We start from the raw sequence: 16,781 nt of genomic DNA on the forward strand, positions 1-16,781 counted from the left end.
AGAGCCCACTGTATTACAGGAAAGATACTGGCACATATACAAGATTAACTGACTGGCAGGAGGCAAAGAGAGGGAATAGAGGGTGACTAGTGTGCTCTTCATCAGTCAGTGCTGGGTTGGGACCACTTCTTTTCATGGCATATGTGATAGATTTGGATGACTGGATTGATGGCTTTGTGGCCAAGTTTGAGGATGATATGAAGATAGATGGGGAGGGGGGAGGTAGTGTTGAGGAAGCAGGAAACCTGCAAAACGACAGACAGATTTGTGGGCAAAGAAATGACAGATGGAATATAGTGTAGGGAAGTGTACGGTCATGCACTTTGGTGGAAGGAATAGAGACATAGAATATTTTCTAAACGGGGAGAAAATTCAGGAATCAGAGATGCAGAGGTACTTGGGAGTCCTCATGCAGGATTCTCTAAGTTACGTTGCAAGTTGAGTTGGTAGTAAGGAAGGCAAATACAATGTATGTATTCATTTTGGGAGGCATTGGTCAGACAGCATTAGGGAGTATTGAGAGCAGTTCTGGGCGTTTGCTGACACTGGGCCTCTACTCATTAGAGTTCAGACGAATGAGGGGAAACCTCACTGAAACCTATCGAATATTGAAAGGTCTGGATAGAATCGATGTGTGGAGAGGGTAGTTTCTACAGTGGGAGAGTCTAGGACCAGAGGGCACAGCCTTAGGATAGAGGGACGTCCCTTTAGAACTGAGATGAGGAGGAATTCCTCTGTGGAATTCATTGCCACAGACGGCTGTGGAGGCCAAGTCACTGGGCGTATTTAAAGCTGAGGTTGACAGGTTCTTGATTAGTAAGGGCATCAAAGGTTAAGGAGAGAAGGCAAGAGAATGGGGTCAAGAGGGATAATAAATCAGCCTCTTATGGCCTATTAAAATAATAACGATGAAAAGGAAGAGGTTAAGCGTTACTAAAGACTCGTCAGAAGATTGGTAAGCCCATGTACACTTCTGAGCAGAGGAACTGCTGACCAGTGCAGGTTGAGGGTCATGTTCGAAGTTGCTACACTGACCATTCATCATTAACACTCATTTTATGCACCCTCCAAATCCTCTCCTCCTGCAGATGGTCACAGCTATGAGATGCAAAGAAAATTTGGAAATTCAAATATAAAAAATCAAATTTCTTATGTGCTCACTGTCATATGCTTGCCTAACCAAAAGTAAACTATTTTTATGCCTTCCCTCAGTGTGAATGTTCTGCAGCACGGGGGTTAGTGTAGCCATTAGCATAATGCACCCTGTTATAATGCCTGCTATAAGATCGTGGTTCGATTCTCCCTGTTGTCTGTAAGGAGTTTGTACATCCTCCCTATGACTGCCTGGAGTTCCTCTGGGTGTTCCGGTTTCCTCCCACGGTCCAAAGTCAGGGTTAGTGTTACATTGGCGCCAGAAGTGTCACAACACTTGCAGGCTGCCCAGCAGCCGCCTCGCTGGTTTGATTTGACACAAACAATGCAGTTCACTGCATGCCCTGTTGTACACATGACAAATAAAGTCAATCTCTTTATCTTTATAAAGAGGATTCAATCAAACGTATACCCCCCGAATTCTGACAAACACAACAACAGTACCTTGTAGTAAGTTTATTTTTTTTAAATCTAGAAATATACATTCCTTACAGAATCACAATTATATCAGGTCCTGTTCTCTCATCTCATTCCCTTTGCTTTGAATCTTTGGTGTCCAGCAGCCCGAGAAGAGTAGCTTCAGCCTCCAGAAGAGTCGTATCGGTCTTGGCCCCAAGAAAGCGTGATGTCAGTTCGAGATCAACGAGCTTCAAACGTACTCTTGCTCCCCTCTGATACTTCCTGGACAAGAAACAACAAAGCGGGCATGTTTGTTTTGTTATGAAACAGATTCCATGTATTGCTGAAATTAATGCCTCAACACACACAAAAAAAAAGGATACCTTTAATGCACAACATAAGTTGCTCTGTGTTGGTAGGTGCTGCAGCACATCACAAAAGTTATCAGCCATCTAAGTTTTCAGAACAACTTCTAATATTCAAAGTAACACGCACAAAATACTGGAGAACTGTGTGTGTGAGAGAGAGAGAAAGAGAAAGAATGTGTGAGAGAGAGAGAGAGAGAGAGAGAGAGAGAGAGAGAGAAAGAGTGTGTGTGTGTGTGAGAGAGAGAGAGAGAAAGAGAGAGAGAGTGTTAGTTAGTTAGTCTGGATTTCCACCACCTTGCATTTTACATTTAAAACACTTTTATGTTTTTAAAGCCTTTTTTTCTTAGAAGCGCAAGTAATGGGGTTTTATATTATATCAACATTACATTGTCCACAAGAAAAGTGAAAAACGAAGCCTTCGTGAAAACCTGGAGTATAATGTAAATCAAATCACTAACATGAAAAAGAAAAACATACCACCTGCAGGTGTTTCACAACACAGTGACAAATATACTGCACACACGCACGCACGCGCGCACACACACAGTGCTTTGAAATGGTCCCTTAAACAATTTGATATGTCTCATGGAAACAGGATAAAAAGTGAACAATTATTAATTATGTGTTCTTAACATCATAAGGCTACATAGAAAATAAAACTTACTTTGAAATTTTGATTTTCAATGTATTGAACCTTTCGATTGCATTTTGTTTAATAGTAATAAATCTGGTTTCTCGCAGCTAGTTCCATCAACTACCTCCCGGCTCCTCCAGTAACCTGGCTTTAGTTCTGACCTCCGGAGTGCGGTCTGGGTGGAGTTTGCATACCCTCCCTGTGACTGCATTCAGGTTTCCTCAGGTGCTCTGGTTTCATCAGTAGTTTAAGTTTAAGTCACCCCAAGTGCAAGTGAGTGGTAGAATTTGGGGGAGAGGGATGATGGGACTTCGGGAAGAAATTTTAAAAATTGGGTTTGGTGTTGGATGAGTGTAAATGGGTTCTCAATGTTTGACATTGAGTTGGTGGGCCTTCAGGCCTGATTCTGTGCTACACCCCACCTTTTTATTCTGGTGTCTTCCCCTTTTCTTCTCAGTCCTGAAGAAAGGTCTTGGCCTGAAACGTTGACTAAACATTAATTTCCATAGATGCTGCCTGACCTGCTGAGTTCCTCCAGCATTTTGTGCGTGTTACTATGCTACGTGTCTCTTTGGCTCTAAAATTATAATGCTATTATTATGTCATTTCTGGTTGTCCTACTCAAGAGCATATAATCTGTTAAACCGTAAGAGTCCAGTGCATCTTTCTGCCAAGCATGGTGCTTGGTCTTGCAACGAATAGGCAATTTTGGTGCATTTAATAGGCAATTCCACACAGGATTTTAAAAAGCTGCAGAAAGTTGTAAACTCATCCAGCTCTAAGATGGGCACTGGCCTCCCCAGCATCCAGCACACCTTCAAAAGGCGACACCCACCATTAAGGACCCCCATCACCCAGGGCATGCCTTCTTCTCATTGCCACCAATAAGGAGGAGGCTGAGAAGCCTGAAGGCTCACACTCACCATTTCAAGAACAGCTTCTTTTTCTTCTTTGGCTGTCCTTCGATTTCAATGTTGACTGTGCTGAGAGTTTAGTCTCTGCAGGCACGTTTATGAGTCACAAGACCAGCATTGGATCGGCATGGTCTCCCACATCGGTTGCATTTGTGATTTGACTGGTCTAGCACCGAATTTCTGCATTCATGACCTTCATACCTCTTCTGCCTTTTCTCCTCGATAGCTGGGATTGACTTCGTGACAATGCAGCGCCAACTTCTTCTGTCCAAAGCATCTTTCTCCCACGTGTTGACATTCATGTCAGTGTTCTTCATTTGGCGCTTGAGCACATCTTTGTAGCGCAGCTTCTGACCTCCATGCTTCCTCTTTCCCTCATGTAGCTCGCCATAGAAAACAGCTTTGGGTAAATGATCATTGTGCGTTCTTGTGACAATGAACACTTCCTCTCTTCCCCTCTCCTCTCTTTCTGCACTACTGATTTAATTCATTTCTTAATATACACTTCCTGTTGTAATTTACAGTGTTTTTTACTATACATTGCAATGTACTGCTGTCACAAAATGACAAGATTCACAATATGTCAGTGATATTAAACCTGATTCTGATTCTTCTTGCCCTCCTTATTTTTAAGCCTATTTCTTATTGTAACCATAGTAATTTATTATGTACTGAACTGCCACTGCAAAAGGAACAAATTTCACAACCTATGTCAGTGATAATAAACCCGATTCTGATATAAATCTGTTAAACTATGGAAGAGTCCAGTGTAGCTTTCTCCAAGTGTGGCGCTTGGATTCAAAATCACAGGCAATTGCAGTGCACGTAACTTTGAGTAACTCATACAGGATAGGCCAAGCTGAACGCCACCAATTGTCCAATCCTGAAGCCGACAAATGGTCTTGGGTAAAGCCTCTGGTGCCTCCACAACCAGTGAAGCTTAGATTAGGAACATTTTCCAAAACTATAGAGGATTTTGCTAAGACCAAGCTTTCACTGTGTTATCTTTAATTTAAAGTAATGCAAAAAGATTCATAACATTAATTCCGGAGATGGAAAGAGTATTTTAAAATGAAAGTTCAAGGAGGATAGGACCAGAATAATCAGATGAGATCATATTCCTTCTGGGAAATTATATAACCTCATATTCAGGTTGGTTAGGCTCAGACTTTGCTGAAGACAGCCATACTTTTTGCCAGAAAATTCAATCATTTCTAACGCCTGTCAAGATATTTTCTGTTTAGTAGTTACAAAACAATACTGATGTAGCATCTCTACAAAAACTCAGGGATTTTTCCCACGTACAATGATATCAGACCTTTACCCATTGTCGTAGTGCAAACAACTCTTGGAAACCAAATCATATTGGTATCATAGTATCACGTGAAAAGCTTGTCATACATACTGTTTATACAGATCAAATAATTGAAGCGTGCATTGCGCTAGAACGTGGTAAAACAACAGCAATGCAGTATACAGTGCAAGAGCGACTGAACGGGCGCAGCAAGCTGTAAGCACAAGAGGTTCTGCAGATGCTGGAAATCCAAAGCAACACACACAAAATGCTGGAGAAACTCAGGTCAGGCAGTATCTATGGAAATGAATAAACAGTCAACATGTCAGGCTGTGATTCTTCATCGAGACTAGAAAGGTAGGAGGAGGAAACCAGAATAAGAAGGTGGGGATAGGGGAAGGATTATAAACTAGAAGGTGATAGGTGAGAACAGGAGGGTGGGGGGGGGGCGGCAAAGTAAGAAGCTGGGAGGTGATATGTGCAAAATCTAAAAGGCTGGAGAAGAAGGAATCTGACAGGAGAATGGACCATGGGAGAAAGGAAAGGTTAATGGGCACCTTTGGTAAGCGACAGGCAGGCAAGGCAAAGAGTGAGAAACTGAAAAAGAGGGAAGTTTGAACAAATGATGTCCATGCCATCGGTTGTATTCCATCCAGATAGATTATGAGGTGTTGCTCCTCCAACCTCATCGTGGCAGTTGAGGAGGACACTGAACGACATGGCAGAATGGGAAAGGGGACTGGAATTAAAATGATTGGCCACCAGGAAATGGGGCTTTTTGCAGATGGAGCTGAGGCACTTGACAAAGTGGCCCCCAATCTACATCGCATCTCCCCAATGTACTGGACGCTGCATAGGGAGCACCGGATGCAGTAGGTGACCCCCAACAGGTCAGCAGGTGAAGTGTTGGACTGTTTGGGGCCCTGAAGGAGGAGGTGAATGGGCAGGTAAAGAGTGCAGTGCAGGCAAATGATAAATCACAAGGTTATGACAAGGTCGATTGTGAAGCCAAAATCATACAAGAGGGCATTCGGGAAGATGGAGCTCGTCAGCCTGGGAAGGCAGTCCATCTAAGAGAGGGAAAACTCTGATTTCAAACCTCCGCTGCCTTGCGGCCATATCCACTCATGGGGAAGGCTTCGGGAGTAAACCCTAAGGGCAAATCCAGAGCTGGAGTCCCTAAGGCAGTCTGATGTTGCCTTCAACCTCGCTCTGGCAACTCCTGCGACGACACTGGTGCCAAGCTGTATCGGCCCCTGCCCTTCTCTTGGACAACATTGGTGGCGTGGAGAGGGAGACTTGCTGCTTGGGCAACTGCTGGTCTTCCATACAACCTTGCCCAGGCCTGTGCCCTGGAGAAGACTTTTCAGGCGCAGATCCATGGTCTCACGAGACTAATGGATGCCATACACATGAGGACAGATCAAAATTTGATTCTTTTTACACCTCTTCTCTACCCTGTGCCAAAAACCAGAATGTCTTAAACCTGCTAGCCTATTCCCACTTCTGAGCATTCTCCACCACTGGGTACAAATCCTGAAACCCTTCGCCCAACAGCAAAGTGCGATACCTTCACCAGAAGGGCAAAAGTGGGTGGCAATACCTTGAGCATAACAATGAGTGTGAAAGAAACAAGACTCCTTGTCTCTGACACTATTGCAAAAATAATCTATCCTCCCTTCATAGACACGTGATTCTGCAGATACAGGAAATCAGCAGCACACACTATTGAAAGGGGCATCCTTTTAGAATGGAGATGAGGAGGAATTTCTTCAGCTCGAGAGTGGTGAATCGGTGGAATTTGCTCCCATGGGCAGCTGTGGAGGCCAAATCATTGGGTATATTTAAGGCAGAGATTGATAGATTCTTGATTAGTAAGGGCATGAAGGGATATGAAGAAACGGCAGGAAATTGGGGCTGAGAAGGAAATGGATCAGACATGATGAAATGGCAGAGCCAACACAATGGGCCAAACGGCCTAATTCTGCTCCTGTAGAGTATGGTCTCAGCCCGAAACGTCAGCTCTTTATTCCTCTACGTGGATGCTGCCTGACCTGCTGAGTTCCTCCAGCATCTTGTATGTGTTACCGTCCTCCCTTTATTAGTGCTGTCCAAAAGCAATCTGTACTTTTTTATTTTGGTCTCAAGTTGGCTTCAGAAAAGCACACATAAAGGAATGTATAAGTAAGGATATTTATTGAAAAGATGTAACATTAGCAAGACCACTGATTTTGTTTCAATTCCACAAAATATTAACATTCATTATTTATTTGGATGTTTAAGACATCTGGTATAAGATAAACATTGTCTGAGAAACCTCAATCAGTCAAATGACCTTTCAGTCAAATTTAGAGGAAAAAATTTGCTTCTTTTTTGGTTTTTCTGAATTTACCCATAAATTTAAGAGGCGATGTTATGCAGTTTTCTTTCACGCACCCTTAGAGATGGCAGTAGTCAAATACAAAAGGTCCCACTTAGCTACAAATTTGCTACAATTCCATCCCAACTCAGAATAGCACCTACTCCCGATCAACATGTAAAACAGCATTTGGGTCAGTGTGCCCAAACCAAGGCTCCAAACCGAAATCTCATATTGGAACCGCTCCTAAAATAGGGAGGCAGGTTTGCTTCCTTCCTCCATCAGCAGGGTTTATAGGCGAAGACGAGTGATAAGATTACTCTGTCTGCAGCAACCTCTCTAACCCCAACCCCCACCACCGTCAGGCACAAAATCCTTAATCTTCCAAACACCAATGGTCTCCATGTTTAAAGATTAAACAGTTGAGCACCTTGCAGCCAAAAAAATACACGGGATTAAACTGTCGACTGCGTCTGGCATTTGGTTTAAATTTCAAGTGCTTTGCTTTTGAACAATTGCTCTGAACTCTAAACCAAACACATCGAGGCTAAGTTATCTTGACTGCTCTTCTGCTGTACTTTCTCATCAGCCACTCCACAAAAACCAGCTCTGTGACTGAGCATTCAGGGACCAAGCAAAGGGCAATTAGATCCATTTCTATGACTGTGAGCAGGGATGCACAATGGAGCAGTTTTCTTTTAAGGGTGCTTAATATCTCTTCCAGACATTCTCTAACCATTTCCAGCGCTCAGTCTTACTTCCTTGCACAGAAACCAAGAGGAAATTTAGAACAAATGGGTAAAAATATGCTTAGAAGTAAGTTTTTTTAAAAGTTACTTCTAAGCATACTTCTATTCATTTATTCTGTATGTGAATTACCCATTTGTAACCAGTATATCTGCAGTCTTTATTCTGTTGCCAATTCAATACTATTTCAAAAGGCCTTCGTGACATTGGGACTTTTATAGCACTTCACAATGTATGTGACGCAATATGTAATTATCCAAAAATTTTAACCAAAATAATATAGCATCTATAGTGTTAAAAAGTTGGTATCATTATATTTAAGTATGGAATATTTCAAGGGGCAGATAAAATAGTCCAACGCAATTTATTTTATTGCCTGCAAATTTAATAATGAAATCCATTTAAATTCCACAGATAATTTGCAGCATTAAAAAGCACCACTGTAACAATTCTTAGGTGGGCTTAGTTCTTAAAACAACTTGCAAAAAACTAAAATTCTCATAGCAAAACCTAAATGACAAAGGACATAAGAGTTATTTTAATTGTCGTATATACATTTACTGTTTTGAATTATCCTCTTTCTGTACCACACTCTAGATTCCCTTAGAAATGCACTGAATTCTTTTTTTAAGTAATTCCTTGTAGATAAAGTATGTGTTGCATTAAGGAACTGTGAACAAAAACCATATAACAAACATACATTTGAAGAAAGGTAATGAGGAATTTTTAATGTCACAGACTTGCCGATAAATGACAATTCTAACAAGAAGGTGATAAGCAGTAATGTGTTATTTAACTAGATCCTGTAGAGAGATTCACAAGGTGCAAAGAACCATCAGCTGGGAACCTTGGCACACAATTCAACAATTCCTGGAACTTTATACAATGTAATAAAGCCATAGATCACTGCAGGACTCCAAAGGCATCATGAGAAGTTTGAGAAATTCCTTCTCAGAACCTTTCCTTTAAAAATGTACAATTGGGCCTTGAAAAAGATTCAGAATGAACAAATGGAATTTACTTTTCAGCCTTGCTTGTGATTGGAAGGCGAAAATCATTACTTTTTTAAAACGTGCACACACTCTGATATGTTATTTGAGGTCATTTAAATGTTTGACAGAGCAAGATGTTGTCACACTTGAGGAAGATGACTGGTTAGTCTCAAGCAATTTGCAGAGTTCCCAAACTTACCTACCTTAAACCAAACTTCCAGCACTAATTGTCTGCAACAAACTAACTTTCACAATCTATTGTATTGCATTGCAGCCAGCTTGAAGGCAGATGTTTCAAATATTCAAAGCGAAATCTCTAAAGAGAGTTTAGGCTTTAAAAACCATTACACCACTGAGAGGCGTAGAACATAACAGCACGGAAACAGGCCCTTCACCCATCAAGTCCATGTCCATACATTTATCTGCCTAGTCCCACTGACCTGCAACCAGACCACAGCCTTGCATACCCTTCCCATCCATGTACCTATCCAAATTTCACTTGTGTTGAAATCAAACCCACATCCGCCACATCAACCAGCAGCTCACTCCAAACTCTCACCACCCTGAGTGAAGTTCCTCAAGTTTCCCTTAAATATTTCACCTTTCATCCTTAACTCATGACCTCTAGTTCCAGTCTCACCCTACCTCAATAGAAAAAGCCTGCTTGCATTTACCCTTTCTTTACCCCTCATAGTTTTAGTATACCTCCATCAAATCTCCCCTCATTCTCCTACGCTCGAGGGAATAAAGTCCTAACCTATTCAAACCTTCCCTATAACTCAGACTCTCAAGTCCTAACAACATCCTTGTAAATTTCCCCTGCACTGTTTTAATCTTACTGACATCTAGGTGAACAAAACTGCACACAATACTCCAAATTAGGCCTCACCAACATTTTATACAACGTCAACATCCCAATTTCTGTACACAATACTTTGATTTATGAAGGCCAATGTCCCAAAAGCTTTCTTTACAACTTTATTCACCTGTGATGCCACTTTCATGGAATCATGAATTGGTATTCCCAGATCTCTCTAACGCACTCCTCAGGCCCTACCGCTCATCGTGTAAGACCTACCCTGGTTGGTCCTACCGAAGTGCAACACCTCACACTTGTCTGCATTAAATTCCATCTGCCATTTGTCAGCCCACTTTCCCAGCTGGTCCAGACCTGCTGTAAGCTTTGACCACTGCAAACCTTCCTCATTGTCCACTACGCCCTCAGTCTTAGTTGCATCTGCAAATTTGCTGATCCAGTTTTCTACGCTATCGTCCAGATCATTGATATGGATGACAAAAAACAGACCCTGCATCGATCCCTGCGGCACACCACCAGTCACAGGCCTTCAGCTTTAGCGGCAATCATCTACTACCCTCTCTGACTTCTCCCGCAAAGCCAATTTGTTATCTCATCCTGTATGCCAAGTGACTGAAGTTTTTTGCCCAAATTCCCATGTGGGACCTTATCAAAGGCCTTGCTAACATTATACCATGGTCACAATAAATTGTTTGTTTCATTGTTTTAAAAGTACAAATTATTGGTCAAAAAGAGACCAGATTTATTGTGGGCCTTATAGCATGAAAAGCAATGATACATGGAGAAAAATCAAAACATGCATCAGACTCTAGTGTTAAAAAGATCAGAACTGAACAATTGCTAAACTCTGCAAGAACTGCACATCATTTACAGAGTAAGACCATAAGACATAGGAGTAAAATTAGAACATTTGGCCCATTGACTTTGCTCCACCATTCAATCATGGCTGATCTTTTTTTTCTATCACCTCCTCAAACCAAGCTCTAGGCCTTCTCCCTGTAACCTTTGATGCCATGTCCAATCAAGAACCTATCAATCTCTGCCTTAAATACACCCAACGACCTGGCCTCCAGAGCCGCATGTGGCAACAAATTCCACAAATTCACCACCCTCTGGCTAAAGAAATCTCTCTGCATCTCTGTTTTGAAAGGGCGCCCCTTTATCCTGAAGCAATACACTCTTGTCCTAGGCTCTCCCACCATGGGAAACATCCTTTCCTCATCTACTCTGTATAGGCCTTTCAACATTCCAAAGGTTTTAATGAGATCCCCCCCTCATACTTTTGAATTCCAGTGAGTACAGACCCAGAGCCATTCAATGTTCCTCGTACAATTACCGCCTCATTCCTGGAATCATCCTCATGAACTTCCTCTGGATCCACTCCAATGCCAGCACATGTTTTCTAAGATGAGGAGCTCAAAACTGTTCACAATACTCAACGTGAGGCCTCACCAGTGCTTTATAAAGGCTCAGCATGACATCCTTGTTCTTATATTTTAGACCTCTTGAAATGAATGCTAACATGGCATTTGCCTTCCTCGCCACCAACTCAACCTTCAGGGTGTTCTGCACAAGGACTCCCAAGTCCCTCTGCATCTCAGATTCCTGGATTTTCTCCCTGTTTAGAAAACAGTCCACACATTTACTTCTACTACCAAAGTGCGTGAATACACTTAACTGACAGTTTTCTGGCTTTACATTGAATTCCAATTTAACTACATAATAACAGAAGTCTCATTCTTGCATTATTTTTATTTCAGGATTTTATCATAGATCACGAAAGTCAGCAACGGGCTATTTCTTGTGCTTTTCCCAAGGAGGAGAATCTTGCCTCCAATCAGCATACCAATGGTACAGATAAAACCAGGAAACTATTAAGTGGAGAATGTGTAGATTTGGATCATTGAGATAAAAAACAACTGGATGTGATTCCTGTTGGATGACATGGCGCGTGAAGGTTAAGCATAGACAGGGTTCACTTCAGTAGCGATTTGGAGAAGAACTGATATCCCATCAAGTTATGGGAAGGCATCCAACATCCTTGGGTTTGTTCCTTCGCTTGCGTTTTTGTTTTCACACAGAAAGAAAAAGCTGAAGAAAAGGTCCCAGATAAGATAATCAGCCATGATCGCACTGAATGGCAGTGCTGCTCGAAGGGCCAAATGGCCGACTCCTGCACCTATTGTCTATTCCACACTTTTGCAATCTGGAAACCCTCAAAAATCTAATGAATTATGGCAGCAAATAAACAAAGAATTAAAAGCTTACAGAACCTTGTAGCATAGAAAAGGGCCCTTTGGGCCATTAACTTTTCCACACAAATATTACTTAATTTGCTTTTTCTGTTAAAACTTGTTTTAATTTTAACATTCCAAATGGTCACAATTGTGCAATGCATGATAGGGTGTCAGCTGGCCACGACACATTACTTGTTTTGTGTCAGGCTTGAACGTCTCTTAAAGAGGTTTTGAAGGGCACACAGTACAGTAAAGGTTAGCACAGTCTCCTTACAGTGCTAGCAATCACTAATCCAAGTTTGATTCCTGCCCGTCTGTAAGGAATTTGTAGATTCTCCCTGTGGCCACGTAGGATTCCTCCCACATTCAGAAGATCCACTAATTAATAAGGGTCAGGAAGTTGTGGGCAAGCTATGTTTGCCTACGAAAGTCTGGTGACACTTGCGTGTTGCCCCCAGCACATCCTTCGACTGTGTTGGTCGTTGACACAAAACTGTTTCAATATACATGTGACAAATAGAGCTAATCTTCATCGTTATCTTTCAAGATGCAGCTCTTCTGCCTCTGGGCAACATAACCCTTTTCACTGTGTCATATTACAAGATAAAATGTCCATCTAGATTGATCTTTGGCACCACTCTCCTCTCTAGCAAGTGCAACAGGAAACGAAAATCTCTGCAGCCATACTATGAAAAATACTCTTCATTAAATTTATGATGCAGAATCTGAACTAACAACTTAAACAAATGCCAGTGCTTATGAACAAAAGTACAGTTGCAATAGACGATATTAAACCAATCAAACATAGATATGGATTTCTAGTAACGTGCCTGCTTTTTGGAAGAATGCTCCAATGCCTCCTAACAAGCCCAAAAATGCCCCAATTTTGTATTTCCTTATTTTGTTCCAAAAAGGTTTGGGTCACTTGTAGAGTTTCTTGCAGGAGTGGGAAGGAAGGGAAAAGGAGGATACTTCAAGCTAAAGGGAAATATTTGGGACTGGAATGCAGTAAAGAAAGCAAGCACAAATTAAAAGTTTAAGTATTTAACTCCATCCAGTTTTACCAATACTCAACTTTCCATTAGCCGGGTTTGCTGGGGCGTGAAAAAAAAGATGTGGGTCAATTGGAGAACAAATGTTGCTGTACTGCAGTGCCATAGTATTTTCATTCTTACTGATTCAGGAGGTAGAGTTCGGTTTTCCCAGAGTATAGGATTACTGATGCACAATGTCCAGGTGATAATTTACTTAAATATAAACTACTACTTTTACAAACTTTTGAAAACTTTTCTCTATGTGTCTTTAGCTACCTATTGAAATTCCATCCACCTCCATATTAAAAAGACAACAAAGCATATTTGTTTTGATTGTATGATTTCAGTTACTCGAGAAACTAAAATACACAAGAGAAAAGGAATGCAATCTACATGCTCAAAGGTGCCTGTTAGACCCTTATACGTCAGATTAATCTCCGCTGCTACTCAATATAAAGTAAATCAAGCTAAATACCTGTTTAGTGGAGAAGTTAGTAAATATACAGTACTGTGCAAAGACTTAGATGTAAAAAAAATCTGCAAAGATGCTTTCAAAAATAACGGAATGAAAATTTTCTAAATAGCAAAAAATATTATCAAGAGCAGGAAAAACAGGTAAAAAAAAATGAAATAAAATCAGTACTTTGTGAGACCACCTTTGCCTTTAAAACTGCATCAATTCTCTTAGTTTTAAAAAGAAAATCGCCTGATAGATTTTTCCAAGCACCTTGGAGAACTTGCCACAGGTCTTCCGCAGACTTTGACTGTCTCGCTTTCTTCTGTCTTCTCAGGTAATCCGAGACAGCCCTGGTGACGTTGAGATCAGGGCTCTGTGGAGGCCACACCATCAGAAACAATATATAAAATCTAGGGGGCCCAAGGCTTTTGCACAGTACTGTGTAAACAACTTTAATTAAACAGGCCACTTCCCCTAAAGGGTAAATGCAAATTACTGCATGGTATTTCACATGTACTGTATTTCAGAACTGATATTGGTTAGGCACAAAAAAATAAGGCAAAGCACACCTCCCACATTCAACATCTTAGGAACAGTTTCTTCCCCTCCACTATCAGATTTCTGAATGGACAATGGACACCATCTCACGATTCTACTCTGTGTGCCTCGGCCTGAAACATCGACTCTTTACTTACTCATTTCTAAAAACACTGCCTGACCTGCTGAGTTCTTCCAGCATTTTGTGTGTGTTGCTATCTATCTATCTATCTATCTATCTATTTATTTATTTATTTACTCTTATTGCAGCTTACAGTAATTTTTAATGTATTTCACTGTACTACTGCCACCAAACAACACATTTCATGACATATGTCAGTGATAGTAAACCTCATTTCCATTCTGACACAGGGTATTCACATCATAAACATGAGAAGTTCTGCAGATGCCGGAAATCCGGAGCAACACACACAAAATGCGAGAGGAACTCAGTAGTTCAGGCAGCATCTATGGAAGTGAATAAACAGGTGACGTTTCAGGCTGAGACCCTTCTTCAGGGCAGGAAAGGTTGAAGACATCTTCTTAGGAGATTATTAGTCATGTCACCGAACTTTCTAGCCAACTTATATAAAATCTCCTGACTGGCTGCACCATGATCTGTAAGCAGATGTAAAGAGTGGACTTCAGGCACATTCCATCTCACCAGCGCTGCCTCAAGAAGTTACGATTAAAGATCAAAGAACCAGAATCATAGGTTATAAATTGTGCCTATGTGTTTTTTGAAGACTGCATTACCTGCAGCACTGAAGCAACAATTAAATATATGATGGTGGAATGAATTCATTAGGATGACAATTGTGTTTGGGACTCTTTTGCAAATGGTGACATATATGACATAATAAAGGAAGGATGTACAAAGCGTTATCTGGACTGCGTTTGGAGAACCAAGTGTAGTTCTGGTTGCTACACCATTGGAAGGATGTGGCTGTGAACACAGAACAGGAACAGGCCCTTCAGCCCGCAATGTGGTACTGAAACAACTAAATTAGTAACTTAATGGCCAACAAAACTGCTGCCTACACAAAGTCCATTTCCTTATATCCGCCTCACATTCATGCGCCTATCTTTTAAAGTCTCTACTGTATTGTGTCTACCACTATCCTGGGCAGTGCAATGCAGGCATTCACCACTCTCTGTGTAAAAAAATGTGCCCCTCATATCTCCTTGAACTTCCCCCCCCACCTTAAATGCATGCTTTAAATGCTTATCTTAAACACTTTAGACATTTCAACTGTCTACTCCATCTGAACGTCTCATAATTTTATAAACCTCTATCTGATCTTCCCTCAGCCTCTGTCACTCCAGAGAAAGCAACTCTGAAGTTTGTTCCACCTCTCATTATAAACACACACCCTCTAATCCAGGCAGCATCCTAGAAAACCTCTTCTGCACCCCAAAGCCTTCCTAAAATGGGGTGACTAGACCCCCACATGCAATACTTCAGATGCTAAGAGTTTTATAAAGTTGCTACATAACTTCCTGACTTTTGAACTCAATGCCTCGACTATGCCTTCTTAACCACCCTATCAACCTGTGTGACCACTTTTTGGGACCCAAGATCCCTCTATTCATCAACACTGTTAAGGATTTTGCCCTTAACAGAAGTGTGCTGTCTCTTAATATTTGTCCTACCAAGGTGAACACTTCACTTTTGACCAGGTTAAACTTCATCTGACATTTCTCGCCCACATCTGCAACTGGTCTGTATAACAACAAATTTCACGACACATGCTAGTGATATTAAACCCAATTCTGATCTGTATCCCACTGTTTTCTTTGGTAGGAAGATGAAACATTCGGAGGAAACCCACACACACATGGGAAGGGACGTACAAGCTTGCTAACTGCTGGAGATGGATGAACTTCGCCCCACATTCGGGTTGCTTGGCAAGCGATACAGGGAAGTAGTTACACTCAAGGTGCAGGACACAGGTAATGAGGTAACTGTCAGGAGGGGGAAAGAGGACAGTCAGTCAGTTCAGAGTGCCCATGGCTGTTCCCCTCAACCACAGGTATACCGCTTTGGATACTGCTGTGGGGAGAGATAATCTAGCAGAGAAAAGCCACAATGGTCAGGTATCTGGCACCAAGCCTAGCTCTGTAGCTCAGAAGGGAAGCGGGGAGAAGAGGCGAGCTGTAGTGATAATCTAATGGTTAGGGAAACAGCCTTCTGAGTGCCAGGGCCAGGGACATCTTGGATCCAGTCCACAGCATTCTTAACTGGCAGGGTGAGCAGCCAGAGGTTGTGATCCACGTCGGTACCAATGATATGGGGAGGAAGGGTGGCGAGGTCCTACAAAATAATTTCAGGAAGTTAGGTGTTAAGTTAAAGAACAGGACCACCAGGAATGTGACTTCAGGATTGCTACCCATGCCATGTGCTAGTAAGGCCAGAAATAAGAAGATAATACAATTTAACACATGGCTAAGGAAATGGTGTCATTTCAGGGTTTCAGATTTTTGGATCATTGGGTCCCAAGGAAGATGGGACTTGGATAGATAGATAGAGGAGTTTGCACCTAAAATGGAAGGGGACTAATATCCTTTGGGGAAGGTTTGCTAGGGCTGCATGAGGTGGGGAGTTTAAACTAGAGTTGCAGGGGGATGGGAACCAGAGCACTAGTGTAGACAATGGAGTGAATGTGGGGAAAGATGTTGTAAGCCTACATACAAAGTCAGGAATCAAAAGGTCGAACATGGTGGGACTAACGATCTGAGCTGCATATATTTTAACGCAAGGAGTACTGCAGATAAGGCGGATAAGCTTAGGGAATTATATTCCACATGTATCCACATTAATAAGGCTTGACTGCAGGAGG

The 16,781-nt window shown here is 41.7% G+C and overlaps 1 protein-coding gene across 1 annotated transcript in view; it reads right to left on the minus strand.

Moving 5' to 3' along the window:
- Positions 1 to 1,593: 1,593 nt before the first annotated feature.
- The window catches only part of tpd52 (tumor protein D52), a 207,150-nt gene continuing 191,962 nt past the window's right edge, over positions 1,594 to 16,781 (minus strand). The window contains exon 7 of the mRNA XM_059983515.1: positions 1,594 to 1,833. Coding sequence (XP_059839498.1) covers positions 1,680 to 1,833 — 154 coding nt within the window. The 3' untranslated portion in view covers positions 1,594 to 1,679. The remainder of the gene's footprint in view (positions 1,834 to 16,781) is intronic.

Source organism: Hypanus sabinus, chromosome 1 (genome assembly GCF_030144855.1).
Source record: "Hypanus sabinus isolate sHypSab1 chromosome 1, sHypSab1.hap1, whole genome shotgun sequence".
NCBI lineage: Eukaryota > Metazoa > Chordata > Chondrichthyes > Myliobatiformes > Dasyatidae > Hypanus > Hypanus sabinus.